This window comes from Xyrauchen texanus, chromosome 44, assembly GCF_025860055.1.
Source record: "Xyrauchen texanus isolate HMW12.3.18 chromosome 44, RBS_HiC_50CHRs, whole genome shotgun sequence".
Taxonomy (NCBI): Eukaryota; Metazoa; Chordata; class Actinopteri; order Cypriniformes; family Catostomidae; genus Xyrauchen; species Xyrauchen texanus.
Genome location: NC_068319.1, coordinates 2,918,066 through 2,944,109, shown reverse-complemented (window position 1 = coordinate 2,944,109; position 26,044 = coordinate 2,918,066). Strand labels below are relative to the sequence as shown.

General features: G+C 38.8%; 1 protein-coding gene across 3 annotated transcripts; it reads right to left on the bottom strand.

The window, feature by feature from the left end:
* Positions 1 to 680: 680 nt before the first annotated feature.
* LOC127637111 (cell cycle and apoptosis regulator protein 2-like) lies at positions 681 to 17,201 on the bottom strand. 3 transcript variants are annotated; one of them, XM_052118021.1, is made up of 19 exons: positions 17,117 to 17,201; positions 16,801 to 16,849; positions 16,608 to 16,693; positions 16,400 to 16,514; positions 15,304 to 15,439; positions 15,081 to 15,198; positions 14,684 to 14,833; positions 12,365 to 12,575; positions 11,009 to 11,119; positions 10,152 to 10,315; positions 7,502 to 7,628; positions 7,298 to 7,423; positions 6,943 to 7,080; positions 6,628 to 6,840; positions 6,391 to 6,537; positions 5,800 to 5,908; positions 5,513 to 5,710; positions 3,548 to 3,720; positions 681 to 1,929 (listed from the first exon to the last, which is right to left on the bottom strand). In XM_052118021.1, exons 2-19 carry the CDS (start codon positions 16,810 to 16,812, stop codon positions 1,882 to 1,884), a joined length of 2,382 nt encoding a protein of 793 aa, XP_051973981.1. In that variant the 5' UTR covers positions 16,813 to 16,849; positions 17,117 to 17,201; the 3' UTR covers positions 681 to 1,881. The 3 variants fall into 3 exon arrangements, with proteins under 3 accessions (XP_051973981.1, XP_051973982.1, XP_051973983.1); XM_052118022.1 differs by having other exon boundaries at positions 16,801 to 16,827; positions 17,117 to 17,131; XM_052118023.1 differs by lacking the exon at positions 16,801 to 16,849 and having other exon boundaries at positions 17,117 to 17,176.
* Between the last annotated feature and the right edge of the window lie 8,843 nt (positions 17,202 to 26,044).

Here is a 26,044-nt window from a genome sequence, read left to right as displayed (position 1 = left end):
GAAAGCGGGCGCTAGACCGCCACGCTTTTACAATAGTAGAGAACGTTACGTTACGGTCAACTAGCGAGCTACGACAGTAAGTCACCGTTTGCGGATACCATACAAATTAATGGAGAGCCGTAAACTGACACCTACATGTCGGAAAATTGTCCGCGTCTTCTCTCATAAAACAGCAATGTTATTGTAGTAAACTCCACACATAGTTTACTCCAAAAGGATTGTTTAGTGTAAAGCATGTTAAAGATGGGCGGACAGGCAGTCAATTCATTAATTGACGAGCTGTTTCCTCACAAAAGTAGTTAATTGAAGCATCTCCTCCATAGACATCCATTCAAAATAAACGCCATCTATGATATTATATGCCAAGTATGTAGGCCCACCTATGTAGAAGAGTTGTGGCAATGTCCGCCTGACCTAACTTATATTCACGAGGACATCCTTCTTCATAATAGGTTTAATAAATTCACGTTACACTACACTTATACTCGTTGGTTACAAAAATAGAAGAACACTCTATACCATAATATAGACTAATGTATTACATGAGAAAGAAAACTCCATATTAATAATGATGGGGAGTGGTACTTTTTCACATTTGGAGTGTGGTTATCAAAGATAATAATAAAAGAATGATAATTAAATCATTAAATCCAGGCAAAAACATTTTTAAACATGAGGTCTTGAGATTTATTGGACATGTATACATTGTCAACAAAATGTAGTGAATCAAAAAGGGAGAAAAAAAAAGATTTGTTTTAAGTCTATTTGATCAACTTACTCATTAGCATGTTAGGACATTTCAATAAATAATCTGTTTGATCCTGGAAGACGGTTAAACATTTTATGCAATTGTTCAACAATAGTACCTAAATGGTCCCTGAGGAAAATATAACAACAACGTTTACAGTTTTGCCAATTATATCCAAATAAGTTGACATCTTTGTTTGCAAACCATTATACTTTTGTTTGAATTGTTTTAGTTTTAACCTTTGGTTAAATCCTCAATTCACAGTAGCCTAGATCATCAAATTGGGGTTGTTGGATGGAGTCAGCAGGAAACTATTTTAACTGCAAGGGGTATTAAATTTAGGCAGTATTTTCTGAATGACTGAACTCTACTGTTTAGTCTAGACTAAATACCAGACTATACTCATACAAACACTGAAAAGTATGTATGTATGTATTTTGATGGTTTCTAACAGTATGTTTATGCTTTATTACACAATAACAAATCTATAATCAAATGTAATTGGAGCAGACATCAACTGTTTCATCCTAACACATTTTGTTAAGTGTTTAAACTTTTAGAAGAACAAATCAATAAGCAGGATGGCCTTTCTTGTCAAAACCAAACCAGCATGAAGTAGACATGTCTTTCTAACTTACAGTTTGTTTTAAATTCAGAGTCAAATTTCACTTGGATACAGAACAGGTGTCATTTAACCACTGTATGGGATTACAGAGATTGTCAGGTTTATGGATGGATCATACTTTGATAGCTGCCATTTTCCCAAACAAAACTAGAAACATACAATTTATTGAAATGAAAAACAACTAAATAAATAAAGATCACCTCCCAAACAAACCAACTAATCAGGGATCAAATCGTACAGCTGGGATCAATGCATATACAATTTAAAATAAACGATCAAAGCATTTTGTTTTTCAAATAAAACCAATTTTTCATGAACGTCATAATGAAACTGAAGGATCTAATTCTTTCTATCTCTATGTGCAAGAAAACACACTTCCTCTTTAAATGAGAACCTGATTTTTTTTTTTTTAAGCATATAAACAAGTAAGTAGAGACACGCTAACGTCCAGGACTTCTCATTGGTCCAAACACTATTGCATCGGCATGCAACTCCAGTTTCCGGCGTTCTACACCTTCTCATCCTTTACTTCCTTTGTATTTGCGAGGACTGTTGTCTAAAAAGCAAAGACATTGTAGATTAATAAAAATCAGTACAATGAATGTACTGTACAGGTCCTTCTCAAAAAATTAGCATATTGTGATAAAGTTCATTATTTTCCATAATGTAATGATAAAAAAATACTTTCATATATTTTAGATTCATTGCACACCAACTGAAATATTTCAGGTCTTTTATTGTTTAAATACTGATGATTTTGGCATACAGCTCATGAAAACCCAAAATTCCTATCTCAAAAAATTAGCATATCATGAAAAGGGTCTCTAAACGAGCTATTAACCTAATCATCTGAATCAACTAATTAACTCTAAACACCTGCAAAAGATTCCTGAGGCTTTTAAAAACTCCCAGCCTGTTTCATTACTCAAAACCGCAATCATGGGTAAGACTGCTCGACCTGACTGCTGTCCAGAAGGCCATCATTGACACCCTCAAGCAAGAGGGTAAGACACAGAAAGAAATTTCTGAACAAATAGGCTGTTCCCAGAGTGCTGTATCAAGGCACCTCAGTGGGAAGTCTGTGGGAAGGAAAAAGTGTGGCAAAAAACGCTGCACAATGAGAAGAGGTGACCGGACCCTGAGGAAGATTGTGGAGAAGGACCGATTCCAGACCTTGGGGACCTGCGGAAGCAGTGGACTGAGTCTGGAGTAGAAACATCCAGAGCCACTGTGCACAGGCACCAGAAACAGCGGCAGAAGCGCCTGACCTGGGCTACAGAGAAGCAGCACTGGACTGTTGCTCAGTGGTCCAAAGTACTTTTTTCAGATGAAAGCAAATTTTGCATGTCATTCGAAATCAAGGTGCCAGAGTCTGGAGGAAGACTGGGGAGAAGGAAATGCCAAAATGCCTGAAGTCCAGTGTCAAGTACCCACAGTCAGTGATGGTCTGGGGTGCCATGTCAGCTGCTGGTGTTGGTCCACTGTGTTTTATCAAGGGCAGGGTCAATGCAGCTAGCTATCAGGAGATTTTGGAGCACTTCATGCTTCCATCTGCTGAAAAGCTTTATGGAGATGAAGATTTCATTTTTCAGCACCGACCTGGCACCTGCTCACAGTGCCAAAACCACTGGTAAATGGTTTACTGACCATGGTATTACTGTGCTCAATTGGCCTGCCAACTCTCCTGACCTGAACCCCATAGAGAATCTGTGGGATATTGTGAAGAGAAAGTTGAGAGACGCAAGACCCAACACTCTGGATGAGCTTAAGGCTGCTATCGAAGCATCCTGGGCCTCCATAACACCTCAGCAGTGCCACAGGCTGATTGCCTCCATGCCACGCCGCATTGAAGCAGTCATTTCTGCAAAAGGATTCCCGACCAAGTACTGAGTGCATAACTGAACATAATTATTTGAAGGTTGACTTTTTTTGTATTAAAAACACTTCTTTTATTGGTCGGATGAAATATGCTAATTTTTTGAGATGTATGCCAAAATCATCAGTATTAAAACAATAAAAGACCTGAAATATTTCAGTTGGTGTGCAATGAATCTAAAATATATGAAAGTTTAATTTTTATCATTACATTATGGAAAATAATGAACTTTATCACAATATGCTAATTTTTTGAGAAGGACCTGTGTATAATTAAATAAACACAAAAACAACAACACCTGTTCGACCATTTTCTGCATTGTCTCAATGACGGAGGTCATTTGACTGGCGTTCTCTCTCAAACACTTCTCATAGATTTTGTTAAATGTCTCGGCTTTCTCTAGTTTCTTCTTCAGCTCTTTGTGTTGGATCTGTTCCTGTTGTTCAGAGGCCTGTTTTGCTTCTGCTGCCTCTGAATCATACGGATACACAAAATGCAAGGGCCATACATTAGAAAACAAACTCAAACTTAAATATGATCAATCCAATCCATTTATACAGGTGCACATAGAACGTCACGTACTGATGATCCAATACATTTTGGCTCATATCAATAAAAATTGTGGTTTCAAAAATTTACGTTTATATAATAATTCATGTGTAATATATTTAATAATAGATAAATTGCATTCATGTACAAACACCTCACTTTTACAAACACGTATTAGCAAAATGAGGTCGACAGAGAATGGTCAGACTGGTTTGAACTGATAAAGTCTACGGTAACTCAGATAACCACTCTGTACAACTGTGCTGAGAAGAATAGCATGTCTGAATGCTATTCTGGGATGCATGTTGGCGCTGTTTTGGCGGCACGAGGGGGACCTACACAATATTAGGCAGGTGCCTTTAATGTTGTGGCTGATCCGTGTATGTATATATATATATATATATATATATATATATATATATATATATATATATATATATATATATATATATATATTTATATTGCATAGATACAAATATGGATGAATATTGTTAATGATGAAAGATTGAACTTCAGCAAATCCCCGTACTATGATATAGTGTCTAAAAACATCTCCAAGTGACCAAAAGCCTCTCCAAACATTATAATTGTCCATAAGAACTAATTACACATGCAAACACAACAATTACTAAAGGTTTGCATAGCCTGCAGACGTGATTTTAATAATGAGACTTCACAGAATGAGTTTCATTCTGTGTCATTTGAGTCATCATTGAGTCTGTGTCATGTATTTGGCGCCATCTCCTGGTGGCCATATGTAACATTGTGCTTCATGTGGATTATCTTATGATCTATACATCTGATTATCTTGTGTGTGGACTTGTTTGAAAGATAATAGCCGCCTCTAAGTAATGATATGTGATATTTTATGTTCCTTTTACATGGCATATAAGCAACACCAACATAATTGTCAAAGACATATACTTAGCGGTTACTTGCTCTATTTTTTGGTTGTATTTTACTCTTTGAGAGCTTTCCAGCAACATATGACACATGACTATTTTGATGTATTTGATGAACACGTGTCTGCAAGTCTCAGTTTTGGTCATAATGTCTACATGAGTTTCTAAACATTCAAACGACACCTATTTTGTGTTGGTCAAGACTGTAGTTATTAAAAATTTTTCCATTAGTATTTTTTCCCATCCGAGCTTTAATGGTTAATAAATATTTGCAAACTATGGCAGTGTGCAATACATTTCTTTTATTATTATGGCTGTATTCCACACCTATCAACAGCCACCCAGGTGTTCGAGGGGTGTTTATTTATTTATTACAAATAACAGATATAATGCTCTATATTATTAACCTATACTTTTGACCCGTTTAGAAAAATGTAAAAATAAATAAATAAATGATATTCACAATAAAACTCACAATCTGGAATTTTAAATGCATGACATCAATCAGCAAAATATCTGAATGTACGAAAAAACTGTGAACAACATTTTCCTAAAAGCAATCGGTCTACCTCTATTATTATTTATTAACACCTAATTAACTATTACTATAAAAAAACCTGTATCATAGACAAAAAATTCACGAAATTGGCGTAATCAAACTGATGCCAATAATATAAAAACAAACTATATTGGCTGATGCAGACATGGTCAAGCAATATAGTGTGCGCCCCTCGTAAAACATGACAATATTTGAGTCATATCACAGGTCCTATAAGACAGAAGATTGCGCTATTTATCTGGCTTTGTCTTACCAAGTCTTGATTGTAGTGTGGCGATACACTTCTCTAGATCACGCTGACTGGCTTTGCAGCTGTCCAGAGACCCCAGTAGGTTTGGTATGTTAATGACATTCCCTTTGTAGTTAACTAGATCTGTGTTACTACTGGCACTAGAGTGTCGGGCGGAGTTTCTCTCTTTGCAGGACGGACCGGGAAACAGCGCTTTATTTCCTGAGAGAAACACACAGTGACATTTGTATAATGTTACAGACGAATATGTTTATATGTGTATTTGATGACTGTATTTACAGTACACACACCCTCATCAGTGACGCTGCTGTCGGTCTGATCGGTGTCTGTCCAGCGACTGCAGAGATTTCTGTAGGGACAAAGACCACCGACCATCGTCTTTTTCACTAGATGCTGCGCCTGATGAGAGAAGAGAAATGAGGAACAGATAGAACGAGCGAGAGGACAAGAAACAGAAATGAATAGGGGCAAGATGGGACAAAAATGTCCCTAAATTGAGAACTAAATAAATAGATTAAATTGAAATATTTGACATCAATATTTGACAACTGAATATACATAAATATCAAATACAAATAAATATTGGGTGTCTTTATTCCTTTATTCCTAATCCGTGCAAACAATTCCAGGCACATGCGCAGTCTGCCGGTCAAAAACGCGCGGTTAGAAAAATCGGGCTGCAGGCGTTCAGTGCTTGAGCGCTCTGCTGATGACAAAATTTGTGTCATGCGTCCTGTAGGCGAACGCTGACCGAAGTACACTTTGGTCTTTAGAATGCTCACTATGTAGGCAACTCACTAAGTGTAGGAACAAAGCTGAAGTGTCCTTCTCTGGGAATAATGACTCCAAAATTTGGGGAAACATTTAAATGGAAAACAAACCTGAGCAGGACTGAGATACAGGCCGAGAGACAACAGGATGTTGAGCAGATCTGACTCTCTGAGACTTCCTGTGAGCTGCCGATCAAAGAACACCCACGACAGGAGCACTTTACGAGGAAGTTCTGCAGTCCAGCCCGGAGGACGCTCCTTAAACCAACACAGACATAGTGACGTTTTGAGGAGAAACATTAGACGAGGCTCAAATACAAACACAAACGAAAACAAGTCATTTCTTACATTGTTCTTGATCAGCTGATTGTCTGACGCGCTGCTGGTCTGACCGTCTCCTCCAGCGCTTTGAGATTTACTGTCCTTCTCAGGCTGTTTTTCAGTTGAGATCTCATCTGTGTCTCTCTCCTCGTCCTTCTCTTTCGGTTTTCTCTTCTTAACATCAGTCGATACTTTCTTTTTTGACTGCTGCTTCTTGTCGGATTTTTTAGGCTCATCGTCCTACATAGAGAAATGTTTAGAACGGTGGTAAAAACAGTCGCCTGTTTAAGTGTAAGGGCCAGAAAGGGGGTGTAAAATGATCATTAAAATATTGCAGTGTACCGGTGCTGTGCTGTTGTCCTCTGTGTCAGAGGTCAAAGGGTCACCGGGTCCCTGCGGTAGACGGCGCAGACACTGATACAGCTGAAACCCGAAATCTCTCTGCAGCATCTCACTGAACATCTCCGCCATCAGACATACCTGATATAAACCGTCACATGACAATAAACACAATGCACACATGACAGCACATCTGAGCCAGTTTAAAAGCATGCAAACTATGTATTAAATGCATGATATTTGCTGCCTTCAAGTCAACTTGAAACAATCTGCAACACTTTAACTTCTGAAATATGACATATTTTGTTGTGAATTCGCACAGCAGTATTTGTTCTCTCTTTATGGTATAATTACACACCTCATAGCTGTCCCTCGTCTGGGGCGATTGGGGCTCCAGTAACGATGACAGAGACACCACAGACAGATTCAGTCCAGCGTAAGGGTGAAAAACCAAAGACAAGGACTCTGGGAGTGATTCATCATCCTGAAAGACATATTTCAAACACGTCTCTTAATATTTATGAACTCTGATATCACTGAAAAGCAGAATTGCCGTCCGTACCGGTTGTTCTTGTCGTGACTTCGTCCACTCTTCCTCAGTCGGCACTAGATTCCAAACATCTGGCATCAAGACCACGACCGTCTCCATTTTCTCTCCAGACAGATATCTGAACTCTGCCATCTTGTGCCTTTAGATGAAGGAAAGAAAGTTCATTCTAGTCCAACATCTGCCACAAACCCAACCAAAAAAATACTTACTTAATTTCACAATAAATGTCTTTCATCAAATATTCTCACAAAAAATGCTTGTTTTCATAATCTTTCATCAACATATATAGTAACAGCATTCACTGCCTTTAAAACACCTTTTCTTTCCTGATCCTCAAAATACTAATTCAATGGTAAATAAAGGTAAATGAGCCCTTTGTTTAATGAATACATATTAGATAAATATAGTATATAAGATTAATATTATAATATTAAATAAATAATACGTAAATAAAATGTCATTATTACATAAAAATTGGCATAACATCAATTCAGTGGTAAATAAATGAAAATGAGTGTATGTTTAATTAATAAATGTTAGATAAATATTACATATTATATTAATTACTACTATTATTTAATAAATATGAAATATCATGATATGTAAAATATTACAATATTAAATAAATAATAAGTAAATAAAACATTTAATTAATACATAAATATTGGCAAAATATCAATTCAGTTGTAAATAAATGAAAATTAGAGTTTGTTTAATGAATAAATATTAGATACAGTGAGGAAAATAAGTATTTGAACACCCTGCTATTTTGCAAGTTCTCCCACTAAGAAATCATGGAGGGGTCTGAAATTGTCATCGTAGGTGCATGTCCACTGTGAGAGACATAATCTAAAAAATAAAATCCAGAAATCACAATGTATGATTTTTTAACTATTTATTTGTATGATACAGCTGCAAATAAGTATTTGAACACCTGAGAAAATCAATGTTAATATTTGGTACAGTAGCCTTTGTTTGCAATTACAGAGGTCAAACGTTTCCTGTAGTTTTTCACCAGGTTTGCACACACTGCAGGAGGGATTTTGGCCCACTCCTCCACACAGATCTTCTCTAGATCAGTCAGGTTTCTGGGCTGTCGCTGAGAAACACGGAGTTTGAGCTCCCTCCAAAGATTCTCTATTGGGTTTAGGTCTGGAGACTGGATAGGCCAAGCCAGAACCTTGATATGCTTCTTACAGAGCCACTCCTTGGTTATCCTGGCTGTGTGCTTCGGGTCATTGTCATGTTGGAAGACCCAGCCTCGACCCATCTTCAATGCTCTAACTGAGGGAAGGATGTTGTTCCCCAAAATCTCGCAATACATGGCCCCGGTCATCCTCTCCTTAATACAGTGCAGTCAGCCCTGTCCCATGTGCAGAAAAACACCCCCAAAGCATGATGCTACCACCCCCATGCTTCACAGTAGGGATGGTGTTCTTGGGATGGTACTCATCATTCTTCTACCTCCAAACACGGTTAGTGGAATTATGACCAAAAAGTTCTATTTTGGTCTCATCTGACCACATGACTTTCTCCCATGACTCCTCTGGATCATCCAAATGGTCATTGGCAAACTTAAGACGGGCCTTGACATGTGCTGGTTTAAGCAGGGGAATCTTCCGTGCCATGCATGATTTCAAACCATGACGTCTTAGTGTATTACCAACAGTAACCTTGGAAACGGTGGTCCCAGCTCTTTTCAGGTCATTGACCAGCTCCTCCCGTGTAGTTCTGGGCTGATTTCTCACCTTTCTTAGGATCATTGAGACCCCACGAGGTGAGATCTTGCATGGAGCCCCAGTCCGAGGGAGATTGACAGTCATGTTTAGCTTCTTCCATTTTCTAATGATTGCTCCAACAGTGGACCTTTTTTCACCAAGCTGCTTGGCAATTTCCCCGTAGCCCTTTCCAGCCTTGTGGAGGTGTACAATTTTGTCTCTAGTGTCTTTGGACAGCTCTTTGGTCTTGGCCATGTTAGTAGTTGGATTCTTACTGATTGTATGGGGTGGACAGGTGTCTAAAGTGGGAGAACTTGCAAAATAGCAGGGTGTTCAAATACTTATTTTCCTCACTGTAAATATTAAAAATTACATTAACTACTACTATTATTTAATAAAAATGAAATATCAAAATATGTTAAATATTACATAAATAAAAAATATCAATTATTAAATAAATGGTCAATCATGAGGAAATGAGCCATCATTTTATTGAATAAATATTATATAAATTACATATTAGACAACAACTATTATTTAATAAATATTAAAATATATTAAATATGAACATTTTAAATAAATAATATGACATAAATAAAAACTATTCATTATTAAATAAATATTGGAAAACATAAATTCAATGGTAAATAAGGGGAAACGAGCCCTCACTTTAATTAATAAATATTACATATTAGATTAAAATAATTATTTAATAAATATAACATATTAAAACATACTAAATATTAAAATTTTATATAAATAATATTAAATACATTTAAAATATAGATTATTATTCAAATATTGGCAAAATATCAATTGTATGGTAAATAAAGTGACCTGAGCCCTTTGTTTAATGAATACATATTAGAAATATACCTATTTATTAAATTCACATATCAAGAATCATTCATCTGAAGTAAATGGGTACATGTTTAAATACAGACCATTGTGTGCAGGCTGACAGATCCAGAGCGGTTTGATTCTTTATGCAGCGCACTGCAGTGTTGATTAGAGTCGAGCTGTCCTTCAGTGGGTTTGATCCGTCCAGTTTGAGTGACCAAGAACCTCCTGGGAGCTGCAACTCACCTCCACCGTCCACCAACATGAACTACACCACACACAAAAAAGAGAGTAAAGAAAACGGCTTGGTTTTAAGAATTACAGCAGTTTGGTTGCTTCAAGTGAATGTGCGATGATTGCGATGAGCGCAGAAGGGAGGCGGCAGACGAATCTCAGTTGCCTCCGCATCTGGGACCATCAATCTGCGCATCTTATCACGTGACATGTTGAGCACGTTACCGCGGAGAGATGCGTGTGGAGGCTTCACGCTATTCTCCGCCGCATCCACGCTCAACTCACCACGCGCACCATTGAGAGCGTGAACCCCTAATCGTGACCACGAGGAGGTTACCCCATGTGACTCTACCCTACCTAGCAACCGGGCCAATTTGGTTGCTTAGGAGACCTGGCTGGAGTCACTCAGCACGCCCTGGCATCGAACTCACGACTCCAGGGGTGATAGTCAGCGTCAAGCTAGTCACCCAGGCCCCCTCTAAAACGTTTTGTTTTGTTTAATCAAGTATAATTTCGGGTGAAGAGCTACATAACCCACATCTTGAAGCAAGACTGAACAATGAGAAAGCATGCTCGATAGTGAGTGGAGAATCTCCAAGTGAGTTTTTGCAGGCTAGCTACATAACATAAGCTAATGTTAGATGATAAATGTGAAAAATACCTTTCTGACCTCACTGAAAAAAAGGGTGGCAACTATTGCACTCTATTTAGGGCGGGATATTCTTACTTTGAGTAGTGTGGTAGGATGTACAGCCTCCTTCAGTGTCTGACCGTCCTTTGAAATGTTACAACACTGTGAATAAAAGTGTTCAACGCATGACATAGAGAGTAACAGAACCTGTAGAGAAAAAAACAATAACAGCATTACACTCTGTGAGAATGTTAGGTCAGTTTAATTATTGACCAAATTCGCTTATAAGCATGAAAACGTTGAAATGAAAAAACGATGGTTGATTTATAATTAGTAACACCCTTCGTAAAAACAGAAAACTGTGAATTCAAATGCACAGTCCAGAAATAATAATAGCCATAATATGTAGAAAGGTTGGCACTCCTAAGAATATGTATTATTTAATTAAAAATGCCATAAACAGATGTGACAGTAGTGAAAACGGCACTTATCTATAGGCTACATGACGAGTGAAACCATTCAAAATGCTTTGAAACCAGCAGAATTTGACTTCTGAGATATTGGTATGATATCCATTAAAGCTGCATGACTGATTGAATTAAGATTAATCGCAATACGGTCTTGCACGATTACTAAACCTTAAAAGGTTCAGTTTCTGCATTCAGCGCTGTGTGAGCAAGCGGCGCCCTCTAGCGGTCTGGACCACATTATCCATTGTCCATTATACCACTATAAAACAGAAATTAAAAGGGGTTTTTGTTCCTTGATGTGGTTGATATTTCCGTGGAATTGCCCAACATATGCATAGATGAATTTGTAATGTACTATTATATATATATATATATATATATATATATATATATATATATATATATATATATATATATACAGTGCATACAGTACATGCTAAATGTGAGTTCTGTTGTTTTGAACTGAAAAAAATGCTAAAATATTTTAGAAGTCAAAAATAACGTTTTTTTTCATATAAATCATCATGTTACCATATTTAGTTATTTTTTGTATCGTTTTATCTTGTATGCATCTTTCATTGTGGCTCTCTTACAAATGTTGGCCTATCACGTGTTCGACAGATTGAATCCAATGTTCAATGGAAATGATTTATTGTTAAAACTGTACTCTTTGTACATTTTTAAAACATAACTCCAAAGTAAAAAAGTGAAATAAAGTAAGTTGCAAAATATCGGTTTCGGCCAAAATTTTTCCTATCGTCGCATCCCTATTTCAAAGTCTGTATAAACATTCGCAAAACATTTGTGAAATCTGCTGTGCCATTATTAAATGTTTTCATACCTATCTATTTTGTGGTATCATTGATTTCTAAGTAGGTGGATCTTGGCTGGAATAATCTGCAGTGTGGACCAGACTTTATGCTGATAGTCAAAACACAATTGTTCTGTCACGCCAGGGCTGAGGAGGGTTCATCTCACATACCTTAACGGCGAATGTAGAATCTGTAGACTCACAGACAGCAGTTTCGGTCTCAGGTTGCTGTGAGCCCACGTGAAACAGACAAGGTCCTCTCAGAGACAGAGGCTGTGTGAGCGGGAAACTCTCTGTCCAGGACAGCTGAATGTGGATCAGGTTTAAGGGCACCTGAAGGTGAGGGTACCGCCGCTGAAGCTCCAGACAGTCACAGGCCTGGCTGGAAAAATCAAGAGGAGACGTGAAGGATTTCAAGAAACGTCACGTCGAGGGTTCTGGTTAAGAAGCGTGCCCTCGCCTTGTTTCTAAAGGAATATTGCGGGTTCAACAGAAGTTAAGCTCCATCGACATCATTTGTGGCATAATGTTGATTACCCTTGTTTCGTCCCTCGTTTATTTGAAAGAAGCAAAAATCTTTGTTACAGTGAGACACTTACAATGGAAGTAAATGAGGCCAATCCATAAACGTTAAAATACTCACTGTTTGGGGGTCTGGGTACCTCAGCGAGTATTGACGCTGACTACCACACCTGGAGTCGCAAGTTCGAATCCAGGGCATGCTGAGTGACTCCAGCCAGATCTCCTAAGCAACCAAATTGGCCCGGTTGCTAGGGAGGGTAGAGTCACATGGGGTAACCTCCTCGTGGTCGCAATAATGCGGTTCTCGCTCTCAGTGGGGCGCGTTGCGAATTGTGCGTGGATGCCGCAGAGAATAGCGTGAAGCCTCCATACGCGCTATGTCTCCGTGGTAACACGCTCAACAAATCATGTGATAAGATGCGCAGATTGACGGTTTCAGATGCGGAGGCAACTAAGATTCATCCTCCACCACCCAGATTGAGGCGATTCACTACACCACCACGAGGAATTAAGAGTGCATTGGGAATTGTGCATTCCAAATTGGGGAGAAAATAAAAAATACTCAGTTTCAAAAGTATAGCCACAAGATGTTCGATATATTGGTTTTACCGATTAATCTGTGCCGATAGTTGCATTTTTGGAACTATCGGTTATTGGCAAAAATCTATGTTGATAGCTGCTGATAGTTTTTTCATTATTTTGTCATTTCAAAATAAGAGTCCCAGGTGTGTTTTGGGCTTGTTTATACTTAAAAGTCTCACATTATGCACTAAATCTTCTGGTTATTATTGGGGTTTTGGTTGAACAAAAACTGCATCTGGGATTTTATTCATTTTGGTCTATTTGTCTTTGCCTGCCAAGTAAAAAAGAATTTCTTTTTTTTTTACATTCTATCAATCGATGTTAAAAACTACCGGCCGATTAATCGGTTATCGGCCTTTCCCACCACCATAGTTATCGGTATTGGCAAAATCCACTATCGGTCGACCTCTATGTGTGTTAACATTATTTTAGTGATTTCAAAACATTCTTTTAAACATTATACCTGTGAACATACTAGTGTGATAAATGGCTTACTGATTGTGTTTGTGTAAAGTTACTATATATCCAATAGAGGTTAACCGATAGTGGATTTTGCCAATACCAATAACTAAGGTGGTGCATAAGGCCAACAACCGATTAATCGGCTGAGAGTTAAAATAAACAAGTATTTATAGAATGAAATAAAATGTCTTAATCTTTCCATACTATGAAGGGCATTGAGACATACAAAGTAGGTTACTCGCCTCAATCCAGGTGGCGGAGGACAAGTCTCAGTTGCCTACGCTTCTGAGATGTCAATCTACGCATCTTATCACATGACTCGTTGTGCATGACACCGCGGAGACTCACAGCATGTGGAGGCTCATGCTACTCTCCACGATCCACACACAACTCACCACACACCCCACTGAGAGCGAGAACCACTAATCACGACCACGAGGAGGTTACCCCATGTGACTCTACCCTCCCTAGCCACTGGGCCAATTTGGTTGCTTAGGAGACCTGGCTGGATTCACTCAGCACGTCCTGGATTCGAACTCGCTGTCTACCACCCCTGGAGTCGCACCAATACACGCTGAGCTACCCAGGCCCGCTAATATTTGTGTAAGTTATTACTCCACCCCCTACGAACGTGATTAATGACAGCTATGTTGTTGAACCATGGTGGTTCGAACAATGGATGTGCGACATAGTTACTACGGTTTCCGGAAACATTTGTGACTAGCTAGTTAATTTCTCCAACGATGCATCAACTATGGTGGTTACACAGTGAGTGACGTTGTTGTATGGGAAACGCACCCCAGATGAATCCTTCTCTGAATGAACTCACTCAGTCCAACAGAAATGTTACTGAATTCATACCCGACTCACTAAATTTCATGTAAAAGACATGAATATAATTCCTTTAACTGTCCACTGACTTACATGTCCCTGGAGAAACAGGAGAATAAAGGGGTGTTTTGTGTGGTAATAGAGGACGTCTTTTTAGACACGTCCTCATCTGACACGGCCTTCCATCTTTTCCTCTTCTGGTGCATGGCATCTCCTCCCCACATACCTACTCCTCCATCCTCCCTGAGTCACGCAATGGTCAACAAGGACAAAAAGCATGCAGAACAACAGAATGAGCAGTTGTGCATAGCTGTGCATAGTATGTGAATGATCTGTTTGCATTAAATACCCAGATGAATATGCAATGCAGAAGTTGATAGCTGTGCTCAACTCACCGAAATACTGTTTTTTAAATAGTATGCAGTATATACTGTACAGAAAGCTACTAACCCATTCAGAACACAGCCACTGAACAAGTGATCTGACTCACCAGCGTCCACCTCTACGACCTCCCATGACCTCAGCGTGTCTCTTCCGACCTCCACCCCAACCGTCAAATGGACCGCTCCACGGCATCTGCTGGTGATGGGCCATCTGGATCATACCACCTGTGACATTAAACAGAGTAATTTGAAGATTTTAAGTAAACAAAACAACAAAACAGAAAGCCTGATGATTACAGATGGATTAATAATGGACAGTCTGTCACATACCTGGATTTGGCTGCATGCTGGGAATTAGTGGTGGTATCTTTGGGGACTTCAGCAGTGGTTGTGGTTTAGTCCCTAAAATCCCAGGCTTCAGATTTGAAGACATGGAGGGCAACAGCGGAGGAGGAGATTTAAAGGGCTGACAGAGAAGAACATAAAGAGAACTAGTTTTGAGAACCCAAGTTCCTTAATATTTTTATTTATTACAAAATGCATTACAAATTTCAAGTAGACGCTAATTGATTAGCTAAATAACATGCACTAATTTGCATGCATCCTGCAAACATCAAGCTACAGTTTTCTTAATGTTAAATGCAAAAGCTGATTTCACTTCAACACTTAAGTGAACTGATTTAAATACAATTTAAAGGGGCAGTTCACCCAAAAATGAAAATTCTCTCATCATTTACTCAACCTCATGCCATCTCAGATGTGTGTGACTTTCTTTCTTCTGCTGAACACAAATTAAGATGTTTAGAAGTATATATCAGCTCTGTAGGTCCATACAATTCAAGTGAATGGTGACCAAAATTTTGATGCTCCAAAAAGCACATAAAGGCAGCATAAAAGTAATCCATAAGACGCCAGTGGTTTAATCAATGTCTTCAGAAGCGATATGATAGGTGTGGGTGAGACACAGGTCAATATTTTAGTGCTTACTATAAACTATCCTCCCCGGCCAGTAGGTGGTGATATGCATGAAGAATGTAAATCCCAAAAACACAAGAAGAAGAATATGAAAGTGAAAGTGGAGATTTATATTTAAAATAAAGATCTTAAATATTGATCTGTTTCTCAATGACACTTATCATGTCACTTCAGAAGACATGGATTAAACCACTGGAGTCATATGGATTACTTTTATGCTGCCTTTGTGTGCTTTTTTGAGCTTTTGAGAAAGAAAGTCATACACATCTGGGATGACATGAGGTGAACTAATATTTTTGGGTGAACTATCCTTTAAGAAGCATAGTATAGACTATAGAGAAACTGGATACTTTGTTCAACAGATGTATTTTGTTACACACAGTGCAACAGTGGCAAAAATGCAAACACATTCCTTTTGGATCAGTGTTAAAGAGGACATTTTGCTGCTTACCTGTCCATTCAGAGCCTGAACTCTCTGTGCGGTCCAACCCACGGGCTTCATGGGGTCCTGAACAGCTTTCACCAACACTTTCTCGCCCACCAGTGGCACACGACCCACCACAACACTGCAGCACAACACACAAACACAGCATTATATTGCATATCTCACGTCATATCAACCTGACACTATTACAGAACAAACCAATAATAATACAAACCTCACTGGAAAATGAACCTCCTTATCAACAATGCCATGATGCTCCTGCATCTGTGTGACCACCCCAGTAAACACACGCTGCCTCATCTAAACACAGATATCAATAAAAATGTAACACATAATAATTAAGAGACTGTGTATCCTTTTTATCATATACAACAATAAGTCACAAAACCCCATCAAATATAGCCTACCTGTGTCTCCATATCAGATCTGGTCTTCTTTACATGTACAAAAAGTATTCTGAGTGTGTTGGAAGACATGCACACACAATATAAACGCATAGTAAATGAAATATTACAGCATTCATATTAGAAACATCAAGTGCTTTGTGCAATGGTGTGTTGTTGTGTAGGTCAACAGCAGCAGCATATTTACTTCCGACTGTATCTGCGTGACGTTAATGACAGTTTAATGCTGTTTTCCTTGTCGCACAAATCATTGTTTGAACCTGATCTAGTAGGAGAGATATTAAATGATGAAATGTGATATTTAAAAGGACAAACTCACTTGTAATTTGTGTCCGTGTTCTGTTTTTTCTTCACGTTGACGCTTTTGTTTGTCCTGTGTCAATTGGGCGTTAGAGACATCAGCGACACCCAGCGGTTACTCATAGTAACTACATGTGACAGGGTCAAACGACAGAAACTGCGTTTTACTGAAAATACAGCATCAGATGCTGTTTAAATGTTTTTATAATTATATAAAAATACAAATATTTTTTTCTAGTATTTTTTGTTCTATAAAGGTGGCTATATTAGCATAAGTGGTGCGTGGTTTGGTTTGACCTGCAGTTCTCCTCCAGTACGGCAGATGGCGGGGAGGAGTCAGTGGAGTTTAACTTCACGCCTGACTGTGCGCAAACACACGTGTGAAGATGGAGCCTGCCGTTTCATGAGATGGGATTAGATGATCGTATGTTAAAAATCACAAAATACCAGCAGTTTGTTTTGTGCAGTTGTTGCTAATGACTTAAGGCAGTTTGCAAGACTGTATTTAGTATGACTACACTTACCTGAAATGTTCGATAGTCTCCCTTTTTCTGTCCCATATATATATATATATATATATACATACATACATACATACATACATACATATATCTCATGATATTACCATGTGATGTCATCACCTATACATGTCTATCTGTCTGAAGTATTTTCATCAGACTTGATAGTCTTGTATGCTGCTCTATGACATCAGTCAACATATTGATTGTTGTTTTTTTGGAGTTGTCTCAAGTGTCAGTATGTATTATTTGTGCTGTGTATTCCTGTCAGACTATGGCTGGTTTAGGCTGGGTTCAGCCAACCCTCATTCAGGAGAAAGCCATTCCACTGGCGCTGGAGGGGAAAGATCTGCTGGCCCGAGCTCGAACCGGATCAGGAAAAACTGCAGCGTTTGCCATACCGCTGATCCAACGGATCCTCGCATCCAAACAGGTGATTTTTAATTGTTAATGGGTTCGTTTAAATGTAAACACGTGGCTCAGCGTGTCTCTTTTGGTCTCATTATGTTTCCTTAAAGTGACAGACTGTACGTGAGCAAGCCGTCAGGGCTGTAGTTCTTGTCCCGACTAAAGAACTGGGTCAGCAGGTGCAGACGATGATCCGACAGCACACAGCATACTGCAGCCCAGACGTGAGAGTGGCCGAGATCTCAGGACAGGCTGATACATCATAATTAATCTCATGTATAAATATAGTGAAGGAGGCCAGACTGAAAGAGATCAAACAGGAGCTGCTCAACTCAGAGATACTCAAGGTTTAATCGGTCGCATGCTCTCTAAACGCAGCTCATTTAAGCAGTTAGTCTCTGGTGTTGGACGACTGTAGTAACTGGATTGAGTTATCTGTGACAGACGTATTTTGAAGACAATCCTAGAGACTTGCAGCTGCTACGACACGACAAAGACCTTCACCCTGCCGTCATCAAACCTCACCTGAAAAACATGCCCGATTACTTGAGTAAGGAGGGATTCTCTGTTTTATTAAAGGAATAGTTCACCCAAAAATGGGTTTCAAACTGTTTGATTTTCTGCAATGGCCCACAACAGAACACACTTAGCAGGATGTTGATGCTGCCCTTTTCTGTACCATTTAAAAGCACCATAAAAGTACTCCATATGACTTGTGCACTTAAGTGCACAATTCATATTTAAGTCTTCCACTGAAAAGCTTGCCCTCTGCCTCTTGTCATTAATTATGCATTAAACTGACATTAATTAATTGGCCTGAAAGATTGTTTCCTTCATGTCTGTTTAAGTCCTGACAGCTTTGAAAGGTCTCGTCAATCCTCTGAACAGACGGAATTACAGAAAGCAAACGCTAAAGGCAGGAGCTGTGATGAGAAGCAGTTTTAAGGTGAGATCTAATCTTATTAACCAGTAAAAACTTGACGTAAAGCATTATTACTAGCGTTATTCACAATGATAATGGTGTGTTGACAGGAGTTACTAGTGATTGGGAAACCATTGGAGACTACAGGCAGACCGATATATTGGTTTTACCGATTAATTGTGCCGATAGTTACCTTTTGGAACAATCGGCTATCGGAAAAATCCCAATTCCCAATGCGCTCTAAGGGTGGGTTCACACTTGGCAGGTTTGGTTCGATTAAAACAAACTCTGGTGCGATTGGTCTGTTAGTGCGGTTCATTTGAACAAGTCCGAGACCGCCTGTATAGTGGGGTCTCGGTCCGCATCCAAACAAACTCTGGTGCGGTTCCATTGATATATGAACGCAGCATGGACCAAAGACGTCTAAACGGACCAAAAACAGGAAGTAATTTGCCTAATACTGACCTCAAGCATACAATACCTGGTTCTTTTACAGTTCGGGACAGGTGTCGGAACCGCCTGTCAGACGTCCTTGCAGCATATCTCTGTTTGTGTGTACAACGGAGGAATTCCTGGCGCTGTTTTGACTCCTTTACACATTTTATTAACTCTGTTAAAGGGTAACTAAACCCTAAACCAACCTTTTTTAGTTAATGATCTGTAAGCATGGGGCTTTATTAGTACTGGTCATTGATTCAAGTAATTTATTTGACATTTGTGTATAAAGTGTTTTAATTCTACAATATATGGTGTAAAAACGTCTGAGTGCTGCCCTCTTCAGGTTGAACGGTGGCTACTGCAGTTGAATTTTCCTATTGGCTGTTGCGGTACTTCGTGACGTAAGCGGTGACAGCTGACGTAAGCAGGTTCCAGCTCACCACGCCAGATTCATGTACATGTCGTCTTGCGACCGTGTGAGGAATAATAATAACATAGAGTCTGACAGCAGCTGTCAATTAATCCGTCACTACGAGTCTCAGGTGCCCCCACGCTCAGCCCCGCACTCGGTTCGTTCCCTCTATCCCCGCCGGGGTCTGCCCACTTTTCCTGCATTTTCAAATATTTCTAGTGGGTGGAGTCAGACTCTGAGCAGGTGTTTAGTTACCCTTTAAAAATACCACCATATATACATCCAACGAGCGCATTTCGCCCAGCAGCCAGCATTGTTTTGGATGTTCAGCAAGTTCCGTCATCGGCAAAATGTACGTCATAAAAGCGGTCCAATCAGGTTGTGACTTTTTCCTGATGCCTTTTGTTTCATATATTTTGGTGGTTCGGTGTTAAAATGGCCAGTGTGAACGCCAAGCGAACCAGGACTAAATGTATCATTTTCTTTTTTGGTCCGGACCAAGAGAACCAAACTACAAGTGCGAACCCAAAGTCCTCGTGGTGGCATCGTGACTCGCCTCAATCCGGGTGGCGGAGGACGAATCTCAGTTGCCTCCGCTTCTGAGACCGTCAATCCACACATCCTATCATGTGGCTTGTTGAGCTGTTACCGTGGAGACATGGCATGTAGCGAGTATTCACGCTAATCTCCGTGGCATCAACGCACAACTCGCCACGCGTCCCACCGAAAGCGAGAACCACATTATAGAGACCATGAGGAGACCCCATGTGACACTACCCTCCCTAGCAACCGGGGCAATTTGGTTGCTTAGGAAACCTGACTGTAGTCACTCAGTATGCCCTAGATTCAAACTCACGACTCCAAGGGTGGTAGTCAGCGTCAATACTCGCTACCCAGGACCCCTGTACCCGTCATTTTAATGTCTTTTTTACATTCTATAAATCTATCTTAAAAAAGAATCAGAAGATTTATCGTTATCAGCCTTTCCCGCCACCTTATTTATCAGTATCAGCAAAATCTTTCGACCACTATTGGAGATGCACAATTCTTCATGGTCATTAAAATAGTACTTATGCAGCATGATTAAATGTTTTCTATTTGTGTTGTCCTTTTGTATGCAGAAGAATTTCAGAGGCAAAAACCGCCTAAAGAGTTTCTGCTACGCAAGAAAGAAACCTGCAGAAAAGAGGAGCCGGTAAATCCTAATGGCAAAAGATTTCCAGGAACCTGCTGCCAACAACTGACTCGGAGAGACTTTGGGATTGGGAGGGACGTTTTGTGGATATCTGGACAGAACTAGTTGTGTGGACCGTGTGTTTGTCAGCTGGAAATTAGACCGTTTTGACAAGTGTTCACTATGACGGACATGAGAAGACTTCCGAGACTGTAACGTATGTCTGAATCAGACATGCAGGTGGATGTTTGTGTCACACTGTATGTTTCAAATGTTCTTTATGCATATTCAAAATATTATATTGTATCTTTCATCTTTAATAAAGATCTACTTCATAGATTGTGTTGTGGTCTCAATCGTGGACATTTTGGTTTTCAGTAGGGACGTTTTTATCTCTTAAACATAAAATAAGTTTTGGGGGAAAATGGGAGTACAGAACTAGTGACCAAAAATAATCAACAAAGTTGATTTCTAGGTTTTAAATAATAACCATGTCCTGTTGCGAATGTATTTCATGATATGCAGTGCCCTGACAGGGTTTAACATTAAGTTTTAATTGTTGATGTCCCAGGCAGGTCATTCATGCATCAGTCATTTTCAATCTTCAGCACATTCCTACTGATGACTCCAAAAAATACATAAATATTCAGCTAGATAATGTTACTTTGTAGATCATTTAAAATTAACCAGATTATGCAACAAATTAAACACTTTATAGAAATTCACGTTTATTTGGAATGCACAGAAACACATTTACAAGATCAATAAATGCCACACTTAGCAAAGATTCAACAGTGACCATTTCACCAACCGTCCTGTTGGCCTTGATTGCCCAGCAAAACTATATGTCAGATATATATTAAGGTAAATTTGACATTGTGAATGGCCCATTTAAATGCACTCAAATGTAGTTATGCATAGATTCATCCAATGCAATGCAATGCAATTTCATCCATATAAGAGATTCAGGTCTGCCAAACAAAGATAATTTCTCATTCAAATTTATGCACATTGTTCAGGTAATTTTTATTTAATAGAATTAATTCATATTATTACAACACATTTAATAGTTAGAATACAAATATCTGCTCAACTTTGTGCAATGGTTCTCAAATGGTTTTGCTTAAGCACCCATTATATGCATTTGACAAAGTGGTGGTGAATGATCCTGACTACATAAGGTTACATCAACCAAATTAATTTTAAGGGTCGGATCATGGTGGGAGTGAGGGACATGACTAAAATATATACAGTGCCTTGCGAAACTATTCAGACCCTTGACCAATTATATATTAATTAAAATTCAGATTTTTATTTAAAACACTTAAACTTAAAATCAGGTATTGTCGCATTTTTTGGTTGGGAAATATTTTTGGATTATATATATTTATGCTTGCATAAATATTCATCCCCCAAACATTCATATTTGGTCGCGCCACCTTTTGCTGCAATAATTATTTTTTTAGTATTTTGGGGTACAGAAGCACCAGTGCGATATCCAAACATTTGGATATTATTTTGTACCCATTCCCTAATCTATACATTTGTATTACTTTATCTCTAACATGTAAAACAGGTTGAAGATCGCCAGACAGGCGGTTAATTCATTAAGTGATGAGCTGTTTCCTCACAAAAGCAGTTTATTCTTAGTTATTTTGCTTGCTAGCTAACATTTAGCATGCGGTACAAACCCCGGCCACCAGGTGCCACTGTCATTAAGCATGAAATCTTACAAGGGTGACAGATGACTGCTGTTACTTGATCTGCTGATTTATTGCTGTACAATAAAAACAAGAATGTTTTGCAAATCTTAATCAAGTAAAAAACAAAATATATAGTATGTTTGAGAGTCTACTATTGAGCTTAAAAAATATATTAAAAACCTTTTTTAGAATTTTTTTTTTTTTTTTAGGACATATGCTCAGGAAGTTACGGAAGCCCTGAACCGCAAGGTGAAAAAAAAAAGAAGTAGAAAATAAATAAATAAATAAATGTGTCTCAGTTCCATCCAAGTGTGCCGCACAAGCCCTCAAAAGTGAAGCCAAAACGTCTCGATCGCCCCCCGGTGACTGGTCCTAGTATAGGTCATAAACCCCGCCTCCCCATCTTATTCAACGGGACGTGAGACCAACTAAACAATTAAATTACACTTCACATATCTTTTTTCCAAAGATAGTTTCTGTCATTTACTGTCGTTTCTATCACGTTGATGTAATTTCAAGTGTTTGTTTTCAAAATAAGTTTGTTTTTAGTTATTTGATGCTATAAAAACGCTGCTGTGACATCATGATTGACAGTTGTGATTGACAGGAGTGAAGTAGTCACTGAAGCACCAACTGAATTTTTTTCGGGATCTTCGGAGGACTGAGGAGATTGGAGCTTTAAATTTAATATCTAAATTTCTATAATTAATTATTTCACACCATCAAAAGTCAAAAGTGCAGGGGCGTGTGCTTGCGATTGATTCAGCGAGAGTGAGGGCGGGGCCTCGATTTCGCGGCTTTACTTCCTGCTCACTACTGCGCAGGTCTGGTGCCGAAATCGCAACTGCGCAGACTCAAGTCCCAAGATGTCAGCACCATATCGGGACACTGGCGGCTTCAGTTCTCACCAATGGAAAAGAGCGAAGGGGCGTCGTCCATCTTTTTTTTTACAGTCTATGGTTCCATCCTGAGCCTAAGTCTTAAGTCTTAATTTTTTTCCCCTATTCAAATGTGTTTTCTCTCTTCAAAAATGTTTTTTTCCCTCTCTTTTAATTTATTTTTCTCTCTTCAAAAGAAGGAATGCGGTACCAACCTTGGCCACCAGGTGCCACTATCAGTAAACATATAATCTTGTGCTTTTAATGCTTTCTCTTAATTCTCACCTTAAACATTTCATTTTTGATGAACTGGGTGGAAAATGTTTTAATGTGATACAATTATATTTAAAAACGTAGTTTCTTAAAAGTCTCTTTTAATCTCTGAAAGTATAACCCGGGGAGCGATACTATAGGTGATTCCTCACCCCTCACCAATCTCATGTTTAGACAGACCAACAATATTTGGATATTTTTGACATTCTTCATCTGGAACTCTTCACTTCTGCAGTAGTTTCTAAAGCATAGACAACTTCTTATAATAAAATATATTACCATAATTACATTTCACCATGAAAGTCTGCACATGACATATAGCAACAGAGAAAGCATTAAAAGCACAAGATTACATGTTTACTGATAGTGGCACCTGGTGGCCAAGGTTGGTACTGCATTCCTTTTCTTTTCTTTTTTTTTTCCCAAGAGAAAAAATATATATTTTTGAAGAGAGAAAAAAAAATATTTTTTGAAGAGAGAAAAACAAATCTAAGACACAATTAAAAAAAAATTTTTTTCCAACTTGTGGTTCAGGGCTTCCATAGGAAGTCACTAAGACACCTAAAAAAAGGGTTTTCACCTAGTGATATTTTCCCCCACAATGCATTTCAGGTCTTCTGAATATCTCCTCCATAAACATCCATTCAAAAAGAACAGCCTATTTTTTCCTGGACAGGCATGTCTATGGGACCGCTGCATTATGCTATTCTATGCTAACCTTGTAGGCTCCCCCTTCAGATGGGCTTAATAATCAAACAAAGGCATATCACGATTTTAATTAGATTAATTGTGCATTATTTTTCGCCCAAATATGTCAAATTTGTGTGTTAGCATTTAGAAGCAGGAGTCTATACTATACCGGTACCGCAGAAATACTGGTATCATGACCTCTTTTTTTTTATTATTTTAGTATCGACTTTTGAAATTCTTCGTTTTCAGCTAAAGATCCAATAAAAGAAGGTAGCTTTATATTTAAGAAGCATAGGCTAGACACTTGCATTCATTCACAGTAGAATGATTTATTGCATTAAGTTGTATGTATAACTAAATTAAATAGTCAAACTGTAATAAATATGGCAGTTTTAAGTTAAAATGACCCATACAAGATTTAAATAAAAAATGAAAGACATGTTTTGTTAATGCCAACTATTTATTTGCACGTTACATTTTAGTACATTTAATGATTATGTGATAGGGTACCATTTTTTTTTTATACAACATCATTTAGTGCTTTGCCACAATGGCAAGCTAGTAAAATGAGCCGGCAATGCTTTGGCAAATACCAGAAAAAGGCACCTCTTCAACTATATCAACAGTTAGTTACATTGCGGAGGCAAAGAGGAGACACATACATTGAGCACACAAATATTCTCAGTACAACACTTTTCTATTTCCTGTATTATCATGAACACACGGATCACACCTGTGCTGAAATCTCAATCACACATGCACACCAATGAAACTGCAGTACAAACGTTTACTGAAGATTTACACGCAACATTTCATGGAGTGAGAAATTATAATCCACGTCTGGTCCGATGATGTATAAAAACCACAACATAAGTGGTCGGGATGAATCGAAGTATGTGCTAGTATGAATCTAGTTTTAGCTGGTTTTCCAGCTGCTTCCACCCCAAACTTTTGTGCATGGATTTTAAAAGCATTATAGAAAAGAAAAAGGTTAACTCTGAACCACAATACAAGAATTGAGCCTTGAGGCTGTTAGCAGCAAAAGCATCGTTAGATCGAAAAGGTGAATCTCAGGAAACTATCTCAGCGAGTATTGACACTGACTATCACCCCTGGAGTCGTGACTTTGAATCCAGGGCGTGCCGAGTGACTCCAGCGGGTCACACCAAATTGGCCCGGTTGCTAGGGAGGGTAGAGTCACATGGGGTAACCTCCTCGTGGTGGCGATTAGTGGTTCTCGCTCTCAGTGGGGCGTGTGGTGAGTTGTGTGTGGATCGTGGAGAGTAGCATGAGCCTCCACATGCTGTGAGTCTCCGCGGTGTCATGCACAACGAGTCACGTGATAAGATGCGCCGATTGACGGTCTGAGAAGCGGAAGAAACTGAGACTTGTCCTCCACCACCCAGATTGAGGCGAGTAACCACGCCAACACGAGGCCCTACTAAGTAATTTGAATTGGGCATTCAAAAAATTATACAAATTTGCATCAAAAGAATGAAGCCTATGTTTAGGACTATTAAGATAATAAAAA